Raw genomic sequence first — 23,574 nt, 5'->3', positions numbered from 1 at the left:
GAAACATCCCTCTCTTCCCAATGGAATTTTAACTGCTTTCTAGGGGAAAATGTATTCACTCTGCAAAGATCAATATTTATATGTAAAGTTCAATGGCTATTTCTTTAACTGTGTGTTCCAAATGTGTTGCATTATTTGAAAATTGGTAATCCACTGCTTAGTTCAGTCCTTTGCATCTTGTGATATGATATAACAACAACAACAGCAACAATAACAACAACACCACACTGAGTTTATATACCATTCTTCTGGACAGATTAATGTCCACTCAGAGTGGTGAACAAAGTCAGTGCTATTATTATCTCCACAATACAGCTGGGGAGCTGAGGCTGAGAAGAGTGGCTTATTTGAGGCCACTTCTGAGCTCGTGGCAGCAGTGGGATTCAAACTAACAGAGTGCTGGTTCAGAGGCCAACTACTTAATCACTATGCTATAGGGTTACCAATCTAAAACCCCGGCTTGGAGTACTGATGGAATTACAACTGATTTCCAGACTACAGAGATCGGTTCCCCTAGAGGAAAAGGCAGTTTCAGAGGGCCAACTCTGGCATCACATGCCCACTGAACACGCTGCTCCTCCCAAACTCCACCTTCACCAGGCACTGCTTTGAAATCTCCAGGAATTTTTTCAAGCCAGAATTAGTAACCCTTATTATGAAACTAAAATCTGTTTCACAATAGCAGGCATCTGTTAATGATTCCTTCCCCTGCAATGCTTGATACACTACATTTCCAATTCAGGCATAGTTGCAAGGTGCCATTCTACCTCTCTCAGTGCTTCTCACAAAATTACACCCATTTCAATGGCTGTATTCAGGTGTCACATCAAGATTCTGTTTGTTCATGATAGTTACAAACACAGCGAGTTGTTGGACTCATGTACTCATCTCCTTGTGCACAGAGTACAATTGAAAGATTCCTGGGTTTGGAAGCCATCAATCAAAAACTCTATTTGCTGTGACATCTGATTATGTGGCCCCTGACAAGCTGGACTCTAATGGAGTTAAACAAGCATATGTCTATTTAATTTAGATAATTTCTCACACATATATATAGTTAACAAGAGAAAAGACACAAAAAGAGCACTCATGACAAAGTTTTAAAAACACAAAAGGAAAGGAACTATCATTAACCGTATTGATGTAATCAAAAACAAAGCCCATCTTTCTGTCCACATATCAGCCCTTAAAGCTTCTTGATTTATACTTCTGCTTTGATATGTCATTTTAAACACAAGTGCCATTTTCCACATTCTTATAATCCAGTCATTAATACCAGGGGCTACAGAGGATTTCCAACAAGATGCTACACTTTAACTTGCTCAGTGTTTTTGTCGTTGTGTACTCATTTATAAGGTTGCATTGATTTCCATCACTTCCCCTCTGAGGGCTTAGGAGAGCCCTCAAAAAATGTCCTGGTACTCAATACCACTAAGTACCATAACAAAAAAACACCAGGTCTTGCAGCAGTTAACAAGATAAGTGCTCTATCTGATACAGGTACACGATCTTTAACATAATATAAGAAAGCAACCACAGGATGAAATGGTAAATCATGGCCCCAAAATTCTAAGATGTACAATAATGCCTAAAAGGTTCTTTTTAGAACAACTCATCTCTCAGGTAAAAGTCCTCTTCCCAATACACTCTTATTTCCATCTCTCTCAAGGCTTCCACGGTATGGCCTGCTCCCATATAAATCTTCCTTTTCCTTGAGATGTGCCTCAAAAGCTTTCCATTGGGTACCCATATGACATAAAGTAAGAAGTTCTACTTAATTGTGGTGCCTTGTCTATAGAATAATAGTCTTCCTTGTGAGATGCAGCTGGCACCTTCATAACTAGTGTTTTTCTTCTATAACATGGTTGGTTGAATTGTTTGGCTTCTATTTTTTTTGTGTTTCATCTTGGGTTTTTTATTTGATTCTGATTAGAGGTGGGCATGAATCAAAATATGAACTGAAGTTCATCATGAACCTGGTCAGTTTGTGTTTCACGAAATGGTGGTTCGTGGGAGCTCATTTCTCATGAACCGTGACAAATTTTAGCCCGGTTCATTTGTTTCGTATTTTGGTTTGTCACCACAGAGAGCCTAGCACAGATCAATCAGTTTCCTAGGCAACAGGGGGATGAGCTCTCTGCAGACCTTCTGCTGAACTGGAAGTGATGTTTTCACAAACTGAACAAACTGGTTTGCAAACCGGAACAAGTTTGTAAAAGTTCATGGATTGTGGTTTGAGAAACGTGATGAACCACTAACTGCATGGTTCGGAATTCTTCCAGTTTGTGCCCATTTCTAATTCTGATATTTTTCACAAATTTTATATTGCAATGTTTAGCTTTATTGATGTTTTCATTGACATATCAATGCTAGCCATTTTGATAGTTAGATAAGTGGGATAAAAATTATTCTAACAGAGTGCTTTCATTCTGAAAAAGAAGGCTGTTAACCCTGTCATAATTACATAAAAGATAGATAGCAGCACTAGATTAATAGAAGCATGCATTTGAGTTATTGCCTTAAATTGTACACACATTCAATTGGATCTGCCCAGGTTTTTCACTGGTGAAGAAAAGAGAAACGTGTCCACTGTGATCAACAGAAAGGCTGTGGTTGGGATCATAGAACCTAAATGGACAAAAGCCATGTGATAAGGATGCTCGTATGAACCATGTGATAAGGCTTTGATAAGTAGGAGAACTGGCCAAGATTAAGTGAAAAAAATGCAGGATCCAACCCACTTAAAAAAAAATCACCTCTCAGGTGTGTACATACCATCCAGACCATTATGATGGTGGCTGTAGTTTCTCTTTCCCAAAATACTTAACGTCGAATGGCTTGGGGTTGCGAGCATTCGCTTCGACATTGAACTCTGAAGGCTTGGTGTAGACTTCATTATATTCGGCTTCACGGCAGGATGAATCTCTGTCATTCCAAAAGGAGATTGTTGCAGTTATTTCATTTTTTAAAAAGAAATTACTTTCAATCATCAATTCATTTAGATGTGATTTGTTAAGAATAATTATACCATCATTTGGTGTATACCATCATTTGGAGAGCCAGTTTGGTGTAGTGGTTAAGAGCACGGGACTCTAATCTGGAGAGCCGGGTTTGATTCCCCACTCCTCCACGAAGCCAGCTGGGTGACCTTTGGGCGAGTCACAGTTCTCTCAGCCCCACCCACCTCACAGGGTGATTGTTGTGGGGTAATAATAACACTTTGTAAACTCCTCTGAGTGGGCATTAAGTTGTCCTGAAGGGCGGTATATAAATCGAATGTTATTATTATTATTTGGGTAAAGAATGTCAGTTAATCCTAGATATTTAAATTGAATGATTCTACAGGAGCATAGAACATTAGTTCTGAAGAAACTGGCATTATTTGTTTTTACAATACATACATGTGTGGCAGCAGGCACGATCCCAGAAGAGGTATTCCTTCCTGGGGTGAGGGAAAGAACTATGCCTCCTCTTAGATTTTAAGTCCTTACAGTTAAAACTGTTAACAATTTTTTAAAAATAAACTTCCCAATTAATCAAAGGCACCTTTTAAAACTACCATAAATTTTAATAAGTCAACAATGCAATCCTAAACAGAGCTACATTCTTCTATGCCCATTGAAGTCAATAGACACAGACCAGGGCCTCTTCTGTACGGGTGATTTACTACTCCCTTTTTGAGTGTTCAGTCCTTAAGAATCAGATTCGTTTTGGCCACCAACCTTTCCACACACTGCTTTTAATCCTGGTATAGATGCTATCTTTTTTTGTCCACATCACTATGAAACAGAGTTATGAGGTGAGGTGTGACTCTCATCATTGGCATCAATGTCAGTGTAACTGGTGCTATCATATCACCACCACCCCTTTTTTAAAATTTTCATATATGCCCAATCATGTTATTATGTTATAGCAGTATGTCATTACGATGTTACGATGACCAAAGGCACCCAGCATTAAGGCATTAGTAGTAGGAAAAATAACAAAACAGAAATGAAAGCATAGAAACTTAAGAGAGATCCATGTAACTACAACACAAATTGTTATTATATTGTTAATAAGTACTTATTTTGGGGGGGTGAAGAAAACTTGATGACCTTATGTTATCTCATTGTGTCAGTTTGCCCCCTGGTGCTGCTGGCCTGTGCCTCCTAGCTCTGGATGGCCGGGGGGGGGGGAGAGGGCATAAATCCTGAACAAAAACATCTATTCAGAGTATGGCTGTCCTATATCGGGGATATTTTTTAAAAAACCAAACATAATGATGTTATAACCAAATATAACAACATTATAAAGTCAAGATGTTATAATGTCATGTCATTGTGCTTGGTTTAAATAATATTTCCCTGATACAAGACAGCCATGCTCCGAGTAGACATTTTTGTTTAGGATTTATGACACACACACACACACACACACACACACACACACACACACACACACACACACACACACACACACACCCCGGTGTTCCAAACTCAAGAGCCCTGTACAAGCTGACCCAGAGCTGGGAGGCAGTGGCTGGCACCAGAGGGCAAGCCAATACAACGAGATAATGACACGATGATGTTATAATGTCATCTACTTTTCCTCTTTTTTAAAAAAAAAGCGTCTTGGGAAAGGAGAAGGAGGAGAGGAAGGAGGAGGGGGAAAGGGGTGGGAGGAGCAGAGAGAAGGATGTACTTCTCTCTCACTTGTGGGGTGGTAGGATATAGGTAGGACCCACTCCAATAATTAAACATTGCTACAGTGTTTAATTATTCACTCATCAAGTTTTGCCCACTGTAACATTATGAATAAAAATCATACAAAATAAAAATCATACATTATTTATAAACAATAATAAATCATTATTATTGAGCGAAATGGACTCAGTATATGGTAGCTCCATATGTTCATAACCGTAAATATTTTTCCAGTTTGTCACAAAGGCAGCAGATTCCATCTCCAATGCTGTCAAGTGCCACCATCCTTGTTTTCTAAGTATATATTTTATCCTTGTACACTTCCATTGAAATTCAACTGTTTTCCACCACACTGCACTGATGTTGATGAGTGAATTGTATTCTCAGTGCAGTTTCCATATGTTTATAACTGGGTATTTTCACAGATTGGTTTATATTATTCCTTAGGAATAAACAATAAGTCATTTCAGGGTGCAGACAGTATATATGTGTAAGCAAGTATGTGGGGGACACTTTTTTCATTCCTTCCCTTCATAAAAAGCAAGCTACATATCATAAATTAGTATGATTCAGGGAGCTTTTTTAAAATTGCAGGAACATTTAAAAAATATGACACGCATACCCGCAGCCTGAAAAGGCAGTGTCCATATGTTTATCACTTAGTTTACTACCTCATTGTGCAGACTGGTTTGGTATGTTTCTAGAGCTTCACATACATATTAAATACACTGCTACTGTTATGGGCCCACTTCATACCTCAAGTCAGGGACTCAATGTTTAACTGCTCCCCTGTTTCAAACAACCTGCTTGCAGAAAATATGCTCAGCGGGAGTTATGATTCCACCATTGATCTCTCCTTGCTGAGTTAGCTTTCTACAAACTCACCTCTATTTGATGAACCTCCCTAGCACCCCCAAAGTAAAGATACCATGTTCATTGCATTTGAATGTCCTTTGTTTATCACTAGCGTACATAATTCATTTTGCTCAGAGTACTCACCCAAGTACCCGATTATGCATGACAATGATTTTCTAGTACTTTTATTCTTCAAAGGGTTTCCAACAAATTCACAATGTCTGTCAGCATCTAAGGAAAGGAAAGAGAATGTTATTTTGGGTTGGGGGGAAATGTAAACAAAATCAAGTAGAGCAGCGTTTTCCAAATATCAGTTCTGTAGAAGATAAAGTATTCCCCCAATGAGAAGATCACTAATAGCATACAAAATTAGTTGAAAGACTACCCTTCCCCTGTAACATCTAACTTAAGGGAAACATAGGACACACTCAGGCACTTGAAGTGATGGCAAGATCTACAAAGCCTGCATGAACTGGATATGGGTTATAGATCACGTCCCTGAATCCTCTGCAATACAAGTAGGTTCCATGGCAGAGGTTCCTGGGTGTCTCAGAAATATATTGACATGGAAGAGATTCCCTGGAGTAGAAAATTTGAAAACCACTGAATCAGAGTGCATATATAACACACATACCTGTAGAGGCACACTACTTATTCTCAAGTAATAATAACACATCTCCATATGATTAACCATGGTTTCATGTGTAACACTCTGTATTCCAAAGATGAGAAGACAAAGATGAGCCAGGAAAACATACATGGGAAAATACAGGTTATATTTTGAATCTCATCAACACTTTGTATTTTTTTTTAAAAAAATGAAATCTATTGCCCATCAATGAAAAAAAATGTGAGAAAAAAAATGACGTTTATGGAAGTGAAATAGGGTTGCCAGCTCCTGGTTGGGAAATTCCTGGAGATTTGCGGAGTGGAGCCTTGAGAGGGTGGGGTTTGGGGAGGGCAGGGACTTCAACTGGCGATAATGCCATAGAGTCCACCTTCCAAGGCAACCATTTTCTTCAGGGGAAGTGATCTCTGTCACCGAGAGATAAGTTGTAATTCCAGAAGATCTCCAGCCACCACCTGGAGGCTGGCAACCCTAAACCATTGTGATATTAGTTAAGGACCTTTTTAAAAAACAGTAAGTTGAAAGCACAACTAGTATATCAATAATTCCTTTTGACTGCCACTCTGAGGCACCAGGACTACACACAAATTAGTTTCAGTGTGAATGTAAACGCCTGACTCACCTGCACTAGAACCTTCACATAAGCACTAGAATAAAATGGTCCCCTTTCACTAGAAAAAATAGCAATGACATTAAAGAGGCTTCCTAGAGTGGTACACTGCACCCACTGCTGAGAATTCTATAGGCTAGGGTTCCCCAGTGTAGCACCTGTGGACACCACAGCACCTACCAATACCTTTGCATGCACCAGCCAACAACTTTTAGAAAGTGGGTGGGGCCAGGTGGGGTTTTTTACTGGCCATTGGAGATATGATTGACTGTGCAGACTTTTAAAAACTGCTTCAGCAGTAACTGCCACCATTGCACAAGGGTCTTCACTGTGTGACTGAAGGTAAGGTGTATGTATGCAAGATATTTTAAAACAATATATTCATTTTAAAAGGCATCCTTTTAAGCAGAGCTTCTGCCTGAAAAGTTGAACAGTTCCTATCAGAGTTGTTCATAATGTCAATCGACTTTCTTTGGTTGGTGTGGTTTCCACTGCCTCTTTTGGCAGCCATTTTGTGTTTGATGCTGCCTCATGTGGCAGCCATTTTGTGGTTGCCATCACCTTCTGTGGCAGCCATTTTGTGATTGTGTCCTAAGGAACTCTCAGGCTCAAAAAGGTTCAGGATCATTGCTATAGGCTCTTAACATGCTAAGATAAGACAAAAACGTACCTTACCATTCCTTGGTAGTAAGGGAATAATTTACAGTTCTGCTTACATTTCTCCCGGAAGAATTTATGAAATGCTCAAGGAAACCCAGATTCAAATTGTTGTTACAGGCTATTCAGCAGGCCTTGGACATTGTGGACATTGTGTATGTATCTCTCTGTGTATGTTATTTTCTAGGTTTGCACATTGCTTCTCTATATCTAAGGCAGAAACACTTCCTGACTCCTCTCTCCCAGTCTCCATTGAGAAAGTCTCCTCTCTCTTGCCTCATGTCTTTCTGAGGAGGAAGATGCATTTTTCAAAGCTCCTGCCGTAAAGCCCTGATCCACATACCTGCATGCAAGCATCATGCTGGAATAGCTGGTCATGCCAAAGATGGACAGTTCACTTTTAGACTAGGATTCTTTCTTTCTTCTACAAAAAATTCCTGTGAAAGAAATCTACCTCAATAAATGTAAGTTCTATCTTTTTTTAACTATTTAATGGCCTGAGAATTAGAACCATAACATTGCAAGGAGCCATACAAACCATCTAGTCCAACTCCTGCCTGATGCAGAAACAGCCTAAAGCATCCCTGACAAGTATCTGTCCAGCCACTCCTTGAAAACTGCCAATGTCGGGGAACCCATCACATCCCTAGGCAGCCAATTCCACAGCTGGATTACACTTCATGTGAAGTTTTTCCTAATGTCCAGCTGGTACTCTCTCTCTCCTGTAGTTTAAATCCATTGTTTCAAGTCCTATCCTCTGTTGCCAAAAGGAACAGCGCCCTTCCCTCCTCTAAGTGACAGCCTTTTAAATACTTAAAGAGAGCAATCATGTCCCACCTCAACTTCCGCTTCTCCAAACTGAACATTCCCAGGTCCCTCGGTCTTTCCTCACAGGGCTTGTTCTCTAGGCCCCTGATCATCCTAGTTGTTCTCTTCTGCACCTGTTCCAATTTGTCCACATCCTTTTTGAAGTAAGGCCTCCAGAACTGCACATAATACTGCAGATGGGACCTTACCAACATGGTATATAATGAGATAATTACTTCCTGTGATCTGGATGTTATGCCTTTGTTAATACATACCAAGATTGTGTTCACCATTTTTGCTGCTGTTTTATACTGACTGCTCATATTTAGCTTCCCATCCACCCATATCCCAAGATCTTATTCACACACACTGCCACCCAGAAGTGTATCCCTCTTCCAGTATGCATGCTTTGCATTTTTTGTTATCCAGGTGGAGAACTCAATACTTATACATATTAAATTGCATCTATTCAAATCTGCCCACTTTTCCAGTGTGTGTTGTTGAATTCTATCTCTATCTTTAAAGATGTTTGCTACTCCTCACAGTTTGGTGTCATCTGCAAATTGAATGAGTAATCCTTTCATATCCTTTTCCAGATCATTTATAAAATTATTGAAAAGCACTGGGCCCAGAACTGAGCCCTGTGGCACTCCAATCAGATTTGATGCCCTTGACAACTACTCTTTGGGTGAGTTTCTCCAGCCAGTTTTCTATCTGTCCTAGAATCCAGTCCATAGTCCACCAGTTTACCCATCAGAACCTTGTTAGAAGCTTTACTGAAATCCAGATAAACTACATCGACAGCATTTTCACAATCCGGTCAGCCTGTCACTCGATCATAGAAGATGAGGTTGGTCTGGCAGGAGCTGTTGGGAACAAATTCATGCTGACTTCCCTGTATCACCATGTTGTCCATCAGATGCTTGCAGATTGATGCCTTTAATATGTTTCAGTATCTTCCCTGGGACAGAGGTCAGGATTGTAGTTCTCTGGGACAGAGGTTGGCTTGTAGTTCCCAGGATTGTCCTTTTCCCCTTTCTTGAAGATTGGGATGACAGATATTTGTCCTCCTCCAGTCTTCTAGCACATTACCTATCCTCCAAGAGGTCTGGAAAATGATTGACAAAGGGTCTGCAAGCTTTGCACTCTCAGGTGCACTCCATCTGGCCCAAGTATTTGTACACATCCAGTGCAGCAAGGTGCTACTCCACAACTTCTTTGCCCATGCCAACCAGCAGTCCCAAAGCCATGATTTGCCTACTACCATCTCTAGGTGGGCCCATTCTCTCCTTCTGGGATTAATTACTACATGGAAAAGGCTTCTGAATGGGGAATTCTGCTACCAAATGAAATAGCTATTTCTAATACAAATATCTGCTCTGCCATGAAAAACTACTTCAGCTGCTGACCCTCATCTCCCTGGCAGTGTGTTGTGAAAGAACATCAGGAGACCAACTAGATCTAAGGTATGAGTTTTCAAGAATCAGAGCTCCTTTCTTCGGATACATGTGTGTAATGATGTCATCTTGCAAGCATCCTCTGCTGGAGTTGAGATAGAGATGCTAAGTACAATTTCCTCATGAATCTTCTTTCACTTGGTGTTGCCTGAGAAATGTGAGGACTAGATGCAGGTTAGCAGCAGCAGCCCTACATCTCCTGTTAATGTCTGGTTTGGGTCTTGGCAGGTAGCATTGAGCAAGTTGCTTTTTTTCAGCCTAACCTACCACAAAACGTCATTGTAATGATTCAGCTACAAAATATCACTACACCCTTAGAGGAGGGTCATGATACAATGATGATAAATAAAATTAAGTGTATACCAAGCACATTACACAAAAAGTCTGCCTCCCTCGCAAGTTAATGATAGTGTAATTGCCGTATTAGAAATTCCTATTTTATGGTATGATAGTTTTCATTCTATACTAATATAATTGAGAAACAAGACTCTCCCCAAATTTCAAGTTATTATACCTCATGTTAACTTTTAAGGAAAAAAAGTTGTTAACAATCATATTCTTGTACATGTTATGTCATTGCAATTACTGTGTACATTCTGGTCAAATTTAGGTACTTTTATGTGCCACTGAAAGACAATCACTTGGTAAACTTCTGTCTATTAAAATCAACAGCATTTAATAGTGCTTTGCTTTGGCTGGATTGGGCCTCTTACTTTTTCGTAGTGCATATAAAGTGTGCTTATAAAGACTCCTCAAAGCTTTTAAGAAAGTGTATAGATTTTATTAAATATGTAATTTTAGTTCTCCAGATTTTGGTTGTCACTTTTTATGAAAGTCAGCACATAGGGAATATTTTAAATAACCAGGTTACAGACAGAAGACTTGATGCATCAGTCACCTTACATACAGCAAGAATATTACCTCATAAAAGTACTCAGATGGCTTCTAGCCCACTGAGAAAAGTTTCAGTTGTGAAAAACTGAGTAAAAGCAATTATCTCAAGTGTTCCATAATTAGCTGTCACCTGTGTTGAAAAAAAATAGCATTTGAATCTCATCAAACTGTCATGAATAAGGATCATGAATAAGAGGGATAGAAATTCATATTTTTGCAACTCAAGTCTATGCATGTTTACTTAAGAACAGTCCTATTGAGTTCAATGGAATTTACTTCCAAGCAAATGTGCATATGACTGATGTCTTCCTTTAAAAATTATTCTGTCATTCATGCTAAAGAAGGACCCTGATACTCTGCTTCCCTAATATGTGACAAAAGTTTACCAAGGTTGAATGGGGTAAAAGTAGCATTTGCTTGAACATGTGGTCCTTTTGTACTGATTATTGAGGAAGGCATGTTTAATTGTATGCATTTAATACAGCCTTTCTATGAACATAATTTATCCTCAGGAGGAGTAACAATATGATGCCATTGTGGATAGAAATTCTTCACAGTTTTGCTTTCTAGAGCATAAGTAGTAACGCCTCCTTATTGTGCAGACAGGCACTCTGGTAAGGGAAATAATGGGCCCATCTAATACTGTTCACTTGAACAAATAGTTTAGGTAAAGAATCACATACTCCAAAAGGCCATATTTCTACTTCTCCTTCATTACAAATTCTCTATTAATTTGTTCTTGCTGCAGCATTATTGCAGTTGCATAGTCACCATGGATGGGTGGCTAGGTTTATAGCAACTGAAGCATTGTATCTTCACCAAAAACTGAAAAGCACTGGGAATGTTGAAACAAAAAGAACTCTGTACAAGGGCACGGCCAAAGATACAATACAACTTTGTAGCTACAAGTTGGTTGGGAAATGGACAGAACATCTGGATAGTTATCTGGATAAAGAGGACTGCATTTTACAGCCAGTTATGATGGCTCCTCTCTAACAAAGGCAATTCACAGTACATGATGAAAAAGCACATATTGGAATACCATACCCGTGATGTCACATTCTTATTCTACTTGCATTTACATGAAAATATAAAATTGTGGCATTGCTCAAGTTTTCACCAAATTGCCAGTGAAATCTGCCATGTAAAAGGTTGGATCAAACCAGTTTGTTTCACTGGTGAAAAAAGTAGGAAGGGGTCCCTTTTGACCACCAAAAAGGATATGTTTGGGATCATGGGATCTATGTGGACAAAAGCCATGTGAAATGGGGGCAGTGATAAGGAGGGGACTTGATCAAGATGGAGAGAAAAAGCTAGCTGGATCCAAATCTATGAGTCAACTTTAGCCACTTTTTAAAAAAGACTTTCCCTCATTTTCACATATGAATACTGTGCCACAAAAAGAATCTCAACGTTTGGAATTTTGGAAATTTTAAAGAAGCACAGTGTAAAGTAGAGGTGAGAAGTATTCTGAAAATGACTTTTGACATTACAAGAAATGTCAAAATTGCCATCTGTGAATTCCTTTTTGGATATTAGAAAGGAAACATGAACAGGATGTATGAATTGAGATTGCACACCATGCTTCAGCAATACCATACCACACTCAACACTGCCCTGACTGCATGAGAGCAGTAGTTTGTTTAGGTGAATGTAGCCCTAGAGTCTATGGAAGAAACAAAGGAAATTCAAATTAGGATTACTTTTCTGTTATTACCCAGTTAAAATTGCATGTTGAAATATGTAGTTCTGCCATCTAAATATTTCACCATGTCTTATAGAACTGTAGCATTTTTTAAAAAAAAATCCTTTTTAGCTCATTGAGGTATCATAGGCCCAGATATTATCCCCAAGAGACATTATAATCCAATTCTTTCACATTTTTGCCCCAACCCAAATTTGTGAGTATTAATATTTAAATCCAGAGGAGTTAGCCGTGTTAGTCTGTAGTAGCGAAATCAAAAAGAGTCCATGCATGCATCTGACGAAGAGAACTGTCCATGCATGCATCTGACGAAGAGAACTGTGATTCTCGAAAGCTTATGCTACAATAAAATTGGTTAGTCTTAAAGGTGCTACTGGACTCTTTTTGATTAATATTTAAACACTCTCATATTTTCTGGTCATTTGGGCACACACACACAACAGCAAAGGAGCAACAACAAAATAACTCTCCTAAAAGCCAACTGTTGAGATATACATGCTGTGCAACAGTGAGGGGAATTATATGAATAATACGTATATTGCAGGATTGACTGGTTTAATTTTCAGAAATGCTGAAAACCATTACGATGCTTTCAGAGCATATAGAACAGGGAGATTCAAAAGTGACTAGACATTTTAATCTTTACCCATGTATCTTCACACTCTCCATGATCTTCACACTTTACCATGATCTTCACACTCTCGAAATAGATCTGCTAACCTCTTTAAAATATAAATTTGAGCCTTGTATCACAAAGTCAAAAATTCATCCTGCCTGGCCTCAGCAGAAATTCAAAAGTGAAAGACCAAAATATACATTTCCAAAAATGTACTAGAGGGGAAAACATTATCTGAATTTGTAATTTCATAAGTGTGCAATTTCATATAACATGGACTAAATAAATACGGTAAATTAAAACAAGACACATACTTTAAACACAATACCAGACTATTTAGTCTGATTTTGTATGGATGTTACATATGTGTCATAAGGCATCTACAAACGCACTGTGGGACATCCTACAAAGCTCATTTCAAAGGACTTCAGTGAGTATGTGATCCACACACACTACATTTTTTGAGGGGAGGAGCTGGCCCACTCAGAGGTCCAGAGAGGCCCAGGCGTCTTGCAGTTTTTGACATCCTGAGCCATAATTTTAATAACAGAGGACACATGATTCACATTAAAAAGTTGTTAAACTTATCAAATTTCAAAAATAATTGAGGCCTTTTTGGTCTTGAGGCCCAGGCCAAATGCCCCTTCGCCCCTCCTCTGACTGGCTCTCAGAGACGGAAAAAGTTAGTAGCCTTGTACCTTTCTGGGTACAAGGCAGATGCATTCCTGCAGGCACACACCTTCAAAAAACTTAACAGAATGAAATTTTAAGAATAAAAATTGAACAAAACCGTACAGCATTCTTATATGGTGAGAGAGCTGCCTTGATTTCAAAAGGTGATTTTTCTAAGGGCTAGGTGAGCACAAGAATTACCAATCCTCAGCCTTTTCATTCATCCTTATTGCTGTTCAATTGTATTCCTTTGGGGGAGGAAAACCCCAGAACAGCTAATACTGATACATTGCCACCTTATATCCTGACAAATATTGGACAATCCACTTTCTTACTACTCCAGCTAAGCACAAAGGGCAGGACACCAGATGACTGAGAACACAGTATAACCACTGATATTATCAGTCTATTTTCCTTATCAAAATGTAGAGCTGGAAAACCAGCTGCTACTATTTGAATGGTTACTGTATATTCTTCCTGTCCTACATAACACTTTCATTTAAACAAGCTATGATAAATTAAATAACATTACGATTGGATCCAGGCAGCCTTTTCACTTAATCTCCACTGCTTCTCTTCCTTCCTACAGCCCCTGACCAACGCTTTTGTACATGCAGATCCTCTGGTCCCCAGCACATCTTTGGGTAGATATGCAGGGCCTATGGTCCCCGTTTTCACCAGCAGCAAGGCTGCCAACTTTCTGGTTGAGCCAGAAGATCTCACCGAAATTACAACTGATCTCTAGACTAAGTTCCCCTAGAGAAAATAGCAGCTTTGGAAGTGGATTCTATGGTATTATAGCCAAGAGGTCCCTCCTCTCCCCAAATTTCACCTCCTCAGGATCCATCTTCAGGAATTTCCCAACCCAGAGTTGGCAACTAGGAGAAAGGCTGGTAGGAGCCAAGCCACTGTTGGCAAAATACATTATAGTTCCACAAAATTACTTATCTTTATTAATTCTTTTAGTATTGTTTTTGCAAGGATAGCTGGTAGTCTTCTTTACTTCATAGTGTAGCTCTTTACATTCTATTTGCAACGTCCCCAACAAACATATTTTAAAAATAAAAGTAGGACTGACTAGTGAGTTGGGCACACAATCTGTCCTTCACAAAAAATACTGATAAAGTCTATCCACAATAAATTCTCTGCTTATTATGGATGGGGTCCCTCAAATATGATCAATCCATAAAAATTAAAAATATATGATGGCCTTTAATTTACATATTATAACAGCTGATTCAGTAGCATGTCTTACAGTGCCTTTCAGATATTCATCCTCTCACCTGACAACCGTACTTTTCCATTCTGTTTGCAATTTCCCCCTAAGTAAGGTTAAGTTCCGTTAGGGTTATTTTGTGGAAACTTCTCCATTAAGCATTTGGAATGTGTAGATTGGAGTTATTATTGAGCCAGAAATAAAATGGCCCAGCATGAATATTGTGTTCCAGGAAACATATAACTAATTCAAAAAGTTCTAACCTCTAATCACTGACTGCCAATTGAACTTTCTCCAGCAAAACAATGGCTAACCTGAGTTGGGCACATTTTAATTGATCTGCATTCTGTTTTTGAAGTTACATTGTTCTGCATAAAGATTCATAACATGGACACCAATGATTACATTCTAGACAGCTGCAATATAAAACAATGGCAGTCAGTAATCCCCCAAAGCCTGTTCATAATAAATTATAAAACTTCTGCTCCTAGATATATTTGTTAAAGAAATCATCACCAAATTCAATGTAGAGCAAAGATGTGATATTTTAAACAGAATGATACCTATCTGAAAATTTCTCGTCCATCACATTCAGAATATAACTTTCCTCTCTAAGGCTGAGCTCTGGGTGGGGGAAAAAAAATCTGCTATCCTGAAATAGAATCTGGCTGTGCAGAACTGACTAGCTGGCTTCTTACGAGGTTACTCAAACCAACCCCTCCATCCCCTGAGCAGTTTTGCACATTTTAATATAACCAGCACTTGGGCTTAACAATAAAAAGTGATCAGCGTGAAAGGGGTTGAGTGGGGAGAGAAGATGAGACTGAATGGAGCCAGTATTCAATTTATTATCTGGGTTTTTTTTAGCCAAGCAGCAGCAGAAAACTAGGCCTATGTTACAGCTTGGAATTCTATTATTTTTGTATTATTTCCACCCGTTATCAACACAAGGAAACCTTCTTTATAGTATATACCACCTTGTTTCCATCATAAAACAACAGGTAGCTTAAAGAAGGGTTTCCAGGCAGTTTCTCATACAGGCAGGCAGAGATCTGTTCAGCTTCAGCACAGTTCTTGCCTTTGTTAGCCCTCCGGAGTAACTGATTGACCACTGTATGGAGGAAACTGAATTAGATGGACCCCTGGTCTGATCCAACAAGACTTGTTGTATGTTTTTGTTAGAAAAGAAGAACATAAGAAGAACACTGCTGGATTAGATCAGCGGCCCATCTAATCACTGCGGTCAAGCAGTTGCCCCGGAGAGCCAGCAAACAGGGCACAGAGGCCAGGGTCTACTAACACTAGTATTAAGAGGTTTACCCCCTCTGGATGAGGTTTCTTCTTGTCATCAAGGCAGCTAACAATGGACCTCTTTTCCAAGAATATGTCTATAAGAACATGAGAGGAGAACTGTATTACATGCCTTTATAGGATATTCTCGCGAAGGGGAAATCCCTTCAGTCTTTTAAAATTATATTGCTCCAGTCACAGTAAACATAATTGTAGCTATAGGCTATCTTTTATGCTCAAATTTTCTCAGTACAACTGCATTATTTGGATGGTGCATTATTTCCATAAGGGGCTTGTTTCAACCTCAGTTCCCGCTCTTTAATTGGCAATTACATTCCCTTTCTTAATCTCCCTATGCTCTCCATATTATTCTCTGAACATCATCATTCACATCTTCATTTCTTAGTGTAGTATATCTTTCTACTGCCTTGGGGGACTTCCTAACAGCATCTGAGGAGCAAATTAAAAGAACAAAGATGTGACTGTAGGTGACAGCAACAGAAAATGGCAACCTCAATAGCTGCAGCAGTACTTGCTAGCTTGAAAAATGTATCTTTGGCCTCAGCTCTGCAACATCACACTAACCTTCCATTACTTATGGAGAATTTTTGTACCATGCTTGATCCATGATCTGTGGATGCTTCTTTCACAGGGATCATCACTGAGGTTTTTTTCAAATCCATTGCAATATTTGATCAGCTTTAACAGCAACTGACAGAATCCAGCAAAAGGATTCTGGTGCATCCTCCCATTGTGCTCTGCAATCTCACCCACACTCGTGACATGAAGGCTATTATCAGCATGGCTCTGCAGTGGCAGCAATACTGAGAAGTGTCAGGCTCTGGCTTGGTACCATCTGATATTCTTAGCCAGATAAAACAGCTGACTCTTGCAAAACAACTCAGGAACAAACTACTGCTACTCTTGGATAATTCACAGCCTTTTTTAAAGATAGGCCTGATGGTCACTTAAAAACAACAACAACATAAGATGGCATGAATAAGATTTCTTGTTTAGGACTAAATCTGTAATACTTTTATATCACCAAGTGTACCCTGTGGAAACTGGCATTTCATGAACTTTAGATTGATGATATTTTGAGATCTTGGGGCATAAATCTGGTTTTCTTGAAGCATAATTTTTTAAAAGTCTGAATATGAATGAATCATTCACAACTATATGTTCTGCAGGATCATAGTCACATAATGTATTCATAAGGAATATAAAATGAGAGACTGGGGAATAATCAGATTTGTCAAGATTACATATGTAAAAATGTTGGTTTCCTGCATATCACTGTGTAAACAATTTTTTAAAAAATAATCTGCATCCAGGGATTTCAGTCTAAAATCAGTTGTAAAATAATATTGAACTATAAAACACAACCAAAAGCATAAATTAGATGAACTTGCAGTGTATGACAGTGACTGCAAGATGTTATCTGCATGCACATTCACATATCTTATGCGTTAAATAAGATTATCCAAGTGGATGCTGCTCTTACTTACAAGTTAATAAAGGATGGTAGAACTACAGTACTACTAAAATGCTCCTTTCTTACCTGTGAGAATGTTAATGTGAATAAACTTGCAAAATTGACTGTACAATGTACAAGTCATTAAAAATCTGTTATATAAATTTTGCTTTTAAAAGATATCAACCATTATTTTTGTTAACCAATTTATTCATTAGGTGGCATAGAATATCAAGGCAATATTCCTAAAGCCAATGAAACTTTTAAATAAGTTAACAGGCTCTGGATCAAGAATTAAAGAGAAAGGAACATAACAAAACCAACGTGTCACATAAAATTGCTTTAGTTTTAATTCAGCAATGTTTCAGACCTGTATCCAATTTTTGCTTGTTTTTCCAAATTTCGGCAATCCCATTCCTATTGTATTGTTTATTCAAAGTCCCATCCATTGATCATATTGACTTATACTTTGTAATCCACCTTGACTATCAGTGAGAAAGGTGGTCTAAAAATAACATAAATAACAAAGTACTTGCGTTTGGACTACCGCCTGCCAAGTCACACAACTGAGTTTTCATCTCTTTCAATGAGGCTTATGCAGGGTGAATATGCTGACATTTCTGAAATGATTGGAACTCCCACCACCCTTGCTACAAACTGAAGTTCGGAATAAGCAAATCAGATGCACTGCCGTTCTAAAAACAATACTGTGAAAACCAGGGCTCTGCTTTGATGATAACAAGATTAGAATAAGAGTGAAATAATGCAGAAATGTTTTCTCAACTTGTAGGTTTTCCTTTGAAAGGGACTGCTCAATAAGAAAAACAGTATAAGTTAATTTATCTTCCTTGAATAAACCTTCATTAACTTTAACCTCATCCACCCGACAAGAGTAGCAAAACTTACCTCTTTTGTTATGAAAAATATAAAATGAGGGATTGGAGGCAGACAGATGTATATCAGATAAACCACTCAGGTTTGCAGCACTGACAGTCAAGGTAAATCAGAAAGTAAACTTGACACTGGCCTGCTGCAGAAGATGGCATCTCCACAGTCAATTCCTCCTCTCTATCTAGACTTCCTTACCCATGTCCTGACATCAGTTCCTCCGCACGCAGGCTTGGAACCTCTGCCTTTGCTCTCTGGGCACTGCAGAGGCAGTTCTCTGCTACGGAGACCGCAAGATCCCCTGGCGCTAGGCATTTCCATTTGCACAATTCTAATGTTTTTCAATTAGCTCTGGTGTGGAAGATTGCCCCTGCAGCACCCAGAGAGAAGTACATGTGGAGCAAAGGTGGAGGATTCAAGTCAGTATCAACCAGTGCTAAGGTGGGGAAGTACAAAATATGACAATATCAGAAAAGTAATCCTACACATTACTGGAGGGGCCAAGGCTTAATATGGGGAGAACATTCTCAACAGCAACCATAAATATGCAGCTTTCCCCTGATGTCCACCTACTAGCATAATGCAAGGGCCTATGGTTTAATAAACTCTGTTTAGGCACAAGGGCAATTTATAAGCAATTTATACAGCAATTTATAAGCAAGTCAGCCCGGGGCTCTGCACATTTCCTCTATGCTTATATTCACATATAAAAGGCTTTTTTATACATCCACTGCTCTGTTTCAAGGCACAAGGATATTGCCAGCACAGTGATATAACACAATGAACATGTAATCTAACGCAATGAACATGCCAATCTAACCCTCCCAATCTATCCTTTTCCCACCACAGTGATACATCACCGGATTGGCTCCACAGCCAATTTGAAAGCGCTCTTATATGTTAACAAAACTATGGTTTGTGTTTTATTGGATATGAAACAGTTTTCCACCAGACAAATTAAACACTGATGTTAAAAAGAAACATATGACAATAGGATGAGGTAGGCAGACAAAACTATGTGCATAAATATCTGCTTTTAAAACCTATTTTATTATTCAATAAGTATTAAATCTTTTTTTCTAGAACTTACAGTATTTTCAGTAAACTCTCTTTGGTGACAAGTCAGACAAATGAAAATAAAAATTTGAAAACTAATTAACGCAAAGGGGATACAGACAGAAAAAAATGTGTTTATTGCAAAAGAAAAAAAAGAAAAGGACGACAGAAAGTGGTTGGAGTAATGGCACATTGAACTAAGAATTTAAAAACATCTTACATTCTGCCCTAATGGCAGCACAGTTAATAAGGACAAAGGGTCTTCTTGCTGCCCGTTTCAATTGAAGGGTATTTCTGCAGACCTGGCGGGCAAGTTTAGTCAAGTATGTAGTATGAAGGAAGAAAGACTGACGTGTCTTCACAGCAGATTTGGGGCTGCCCGTGTTCCGGACTGGTATTCCCTGTGTTGCCTGTCGTGACATGTGTGTTCTAATGCATGCATCCTGTAACAAAGTAAAAATCCATACAATTACAATAATTTTTATATGATGCCTCCTTTCCCACAGCATTTGGTAAGTGGATAATCTTTTTCTTGAGAAAATCAGAAACAAAGTTGCCAATTACTATCACCCATCCTATATGCCACTTGTTCAAAAAGCAACTTCACTTATTCCGCTGTGTCATTAACAAACCATGCCCTATCAATGGCCATGGACCACAACATCTAAATGGCCTAATGTTCAGAAGGCCTTTGATTACCATTTATTGGGAATAAACAAAGACAAGCCAACAGCATTATGTTCTGTTTAGACATGTGAAGACCCAGGTGAGGAGGGGAGAAAATTTGTGGAAACAGGTTTTACCAAATGACTTCTTTCAATTTTGCCAAGTGGAAATAAACATGCCAAAGTGCAATTTTATCTGCTGAGTTATAAATTATATATTTTATGTTGTTAAAGTAGAACCATATGCTTAGTTTTAATCACAAAGTAAAAATTGCCTCAAAAATTTTATCCATGGTTTCAAAAGTTCCATAAATTTTACATCACTAGCTCTGCTGGAGCATCAGGCTGTCTTCTATTTAGCAAACAAACAAACAAACAAACAAAAAACCCTTCTCATAATTAGGGGTACGCCCAGTATATACCCACTCCCAAAATATACACCAAAAATACCTTACTGGCATTTTTCAGGTATATTCAGCAATTGTGATCACATCTAGGATTCTCAGATATACTCCTATTGGTGGTCCCAAATAATCCTAGGAATAATCAGGAATAACTGGAGCCACCATTTTAAAGGTCACAGTAGCTTGTTTTTCTCCTTTTGCAGATTTTCTGGGCAAAAAAAGGACAGGGGAAGAAGAAGGATCTCATAGGCAAATGGCATCACATGTTATGGGGAGATCAAATGTCTGTCCAATCACAACGATTCTCTCATAGCTGACAAGCTGGCCTCTTGGCTGAAGCTTCAGGACAATATGTTTTTAAGTGCATACATTTGGCTGCTCTCATCTTTTTGTACCTTACTACTGTTCTGCTGCCAGGTTAGTACTGTTAGAATTCTCTGGTTCAGCAAGTGGTACATCTGGGATTCTCTGGTTTGACATTGGTTCTGTTGGGGTTTGTTGGTTCTTTTGGTATTGGGAAACTTTTGGTCAGTGGTGGCTCTTGTGTGTTTGCCTAAGGCTTCTATACCCTGGAGAAAGTTCTGGATCTCCCCCCGCCCCCACATAGGAAACAATGGAGAACAGCTGAATGCACGTTGTTCAGGGTCTCATAGAACTGGATCCCTTTACCCAATATATTTGAAACTTGGGGGGTGGGTCTTTAGCAGACAGACAGCCTTTGGTACACTGCAATTCTGGTATAATTTGCATGAAGATAGCCCCTCCAACCCCCTGGAAAGATTCCTTCACATGGAATAATAGAGCTGAATAATTTTGGAAGCATGAAAAAAATAATAACATTCAATTTATATACTGCCCTTCAGGACAACTTAATGCCCACTCAGAGCAGTTTACAAAGTGTGTTATTATTATCCTCACAACAATCACTCTGTGAGGTGAGTGGGGCTGAGAGTGCTCCAAGAAGCTGTGACTGACCCAATGACACCCAGTTGGCTTCAAGCGGAGGAGTGGCGAATCAAACTTGAATCCAATCCAAAAACCTGAATCCAAACACAAAACTGGTATAGAAAGACCAAAATATCAGGGATACCAATATTTATGGCTTTCTTGATACTCAAATCTGAAAAATATCAGGTTTTTTAATGCACATCCCTACTCATAATTGTATGTTTCTAAAATGTATATCATCAAATTTGCCTCATGAATCTCATCAACTCTGTAAAACTCTGTGCACTACTTAAGAAAAGGAGATTTTGTTCCATTAATACCAAATATTCAAGGAAGACAAATCATTTTTCAAATACAGTATATAAGATAAGTAACAGTGCAATCTTAATATCACCTTCCTGGAAGTAATCCCACTGAGTAGAATTCATTGGGATTCTGAGTAGACCTGCTTAGGACAGCATTCTAAATCATGGAAGGATTCTACAGCAATCATAACTGGAATAAGACCAACAGGACTTTTACAAGAGAAAAGAAATCATGCACAAGAGGAATTCTGTGTGATAAAAGAAATTTGGCTCCAACAGTCCTGAAACAATTAACTGTGCACAGAGGTGTGTGATTTGGTATTTCTGAGCTGAATATATACCCTAAAATATCTTATTCAGATATATCTGGATTAGAGATGAGCACAAACCAAAATATAAACCAAAGTTCATCACAAACCAGGCTGTTTTTTGATTAGCAAACTGGTGGTTCTTCGGAGGGCATTACTGATGAACCGCTATGATTCTTAGCCCAGTTCGTTTTTCGGTTTGTCACTGCAGACAGCTTGGCTCTGATCAATCAGTTTCCTAGATAACAGGGGTGATGGGCTTTCTGCAGACCTTCTACAGCCCTGGAAGTGACGTTTTCACGAACCAAACGAACTGGTTCGCAAACCAGGCAATTTCATGAAACGTAAACAGCAACGAACTGCCGTTTTTCTGGTTCGCGCCCATCTCTAATCTGGATGCATCTGGTTTATGTGGATAAATTGGTATTTAAATTCCCAAATACAGAGATATTCAGGAATATCTGGCAATCTCATTTTAAAGGTTGCAGCAGCTTGTCCCTCTCCCCTACTTTGCAGGCCTTCCACGTAACAAGAGGAAGGGGGAAGCAGCATTACTGTGTGTGTTTGTCAGTGTTGCTCACTTGCCATATGCCATTGCCAGGTCTGACTGCTGTCTTGGTACTACTAGCTTGCTAAGCTGGATGCCAGGATTCTCTGGTTTGATGTTGGTTCTGTTGGGCTTGCATTGGCCCTGGGTTCTGCCTGGCATCTTTGAGTGACAGTGATTTTGTTGGGCTATTAACAGTGTTGCTTGCTCTCAGTGTTGCTGAGATTCTGGTTTGCCAATGATACTTGTGAGATTCTCTGGTTTGACACTGATTTTATTTGCATTGAGAGACTTTTGGTTATTGATTGCTGTTGAGTGCTTGGCTAAGGCTTCCTGTGTCCTCAAGAAAGCCTTGAATTCCCCCCCCCCCAGAGGAAACAATGGAGAGCGGCTGGGGGCAGCTTGTTCAGGGGCCTTAAAGCTTGAGGTGTCTTCAGTGAAAAGGCAGGACTAGGTTCTCTGCAATTTTGGTGTAGTTTGTTTGAAAAATAGCCCCTCCAGCCCTTCAGAAATTGTCCCTATAGGGAATAATGGAGATGAATGTATTTGGAATTCCAAATAAAACCCAAATCTAAATAATGTATCAGTATATTTGGACCGAAATATTGGGAATACCAAATATATTTGGTATTCCAGATACCCAAATCCATGTTTTAAATTGCACATCCCTACCTGTGCACAATAATAATGAAACGATGCTGTCACCAAACCCTTTGCTTTCTGTAGCTCATGCTGCCCTCCCCATAATTTGAGGTACAATTTTCCTCCCCAAGCATATGAAGCTGTTTCCAGGGTTGGGAAGCATTCAGTAGCATGTTTGTGTCTGTTAACTCTAACTTACTTTATTGTCTCACCCTTAAAGAACGTATAGGTTGTGATGTTACCCA

At 39.0% G+C, this 23,574-nt stretch overlaps 1 protein-coding gene across 1 annotated transcript in view; it reads right to left on the bottom strand.

The window, feature by feature from the left end:
• Positions 1 to 23,574, bottom strand: part of MTA3 (metastasis associated 1 family member 3) — a 201,412-nt gene that overhangs the window by 41,936 nt on the left and 135,902 nt on the right. The window contains 3 exon segments of the mRNA XM_054989242.1: positions 2,776 to 2,925; positions 5,685 to 5,771; positions 19,731 to 19,953. Coding sequence (XP_054845217.1) covers positions 2,776 to 2,925; positions 5,685 to 5,771; positions 19,731 to 19,953 — 460 coding nt within the window.

The sequence above is a fragment of the Eublepharis macularius genome, chromosome 1 (genome assembly GCF_028583425.1).
Source record: "Eublepharis macularius isolate TG4126 chromosome 1, MPM_Emac_v1.0, whole genome shotgun sequence".
Lineage (NCBI taxonomy): Eukaryota > Metazoa > Chordata > Lepidosauria > Squamata > Eublepharidae > Eublepharis > Eublepharis macularius.
Note: the sequence above shows the minus strand (reverse complement) of the source record. Positions and strands in the feature narration are given on the sequence as shown.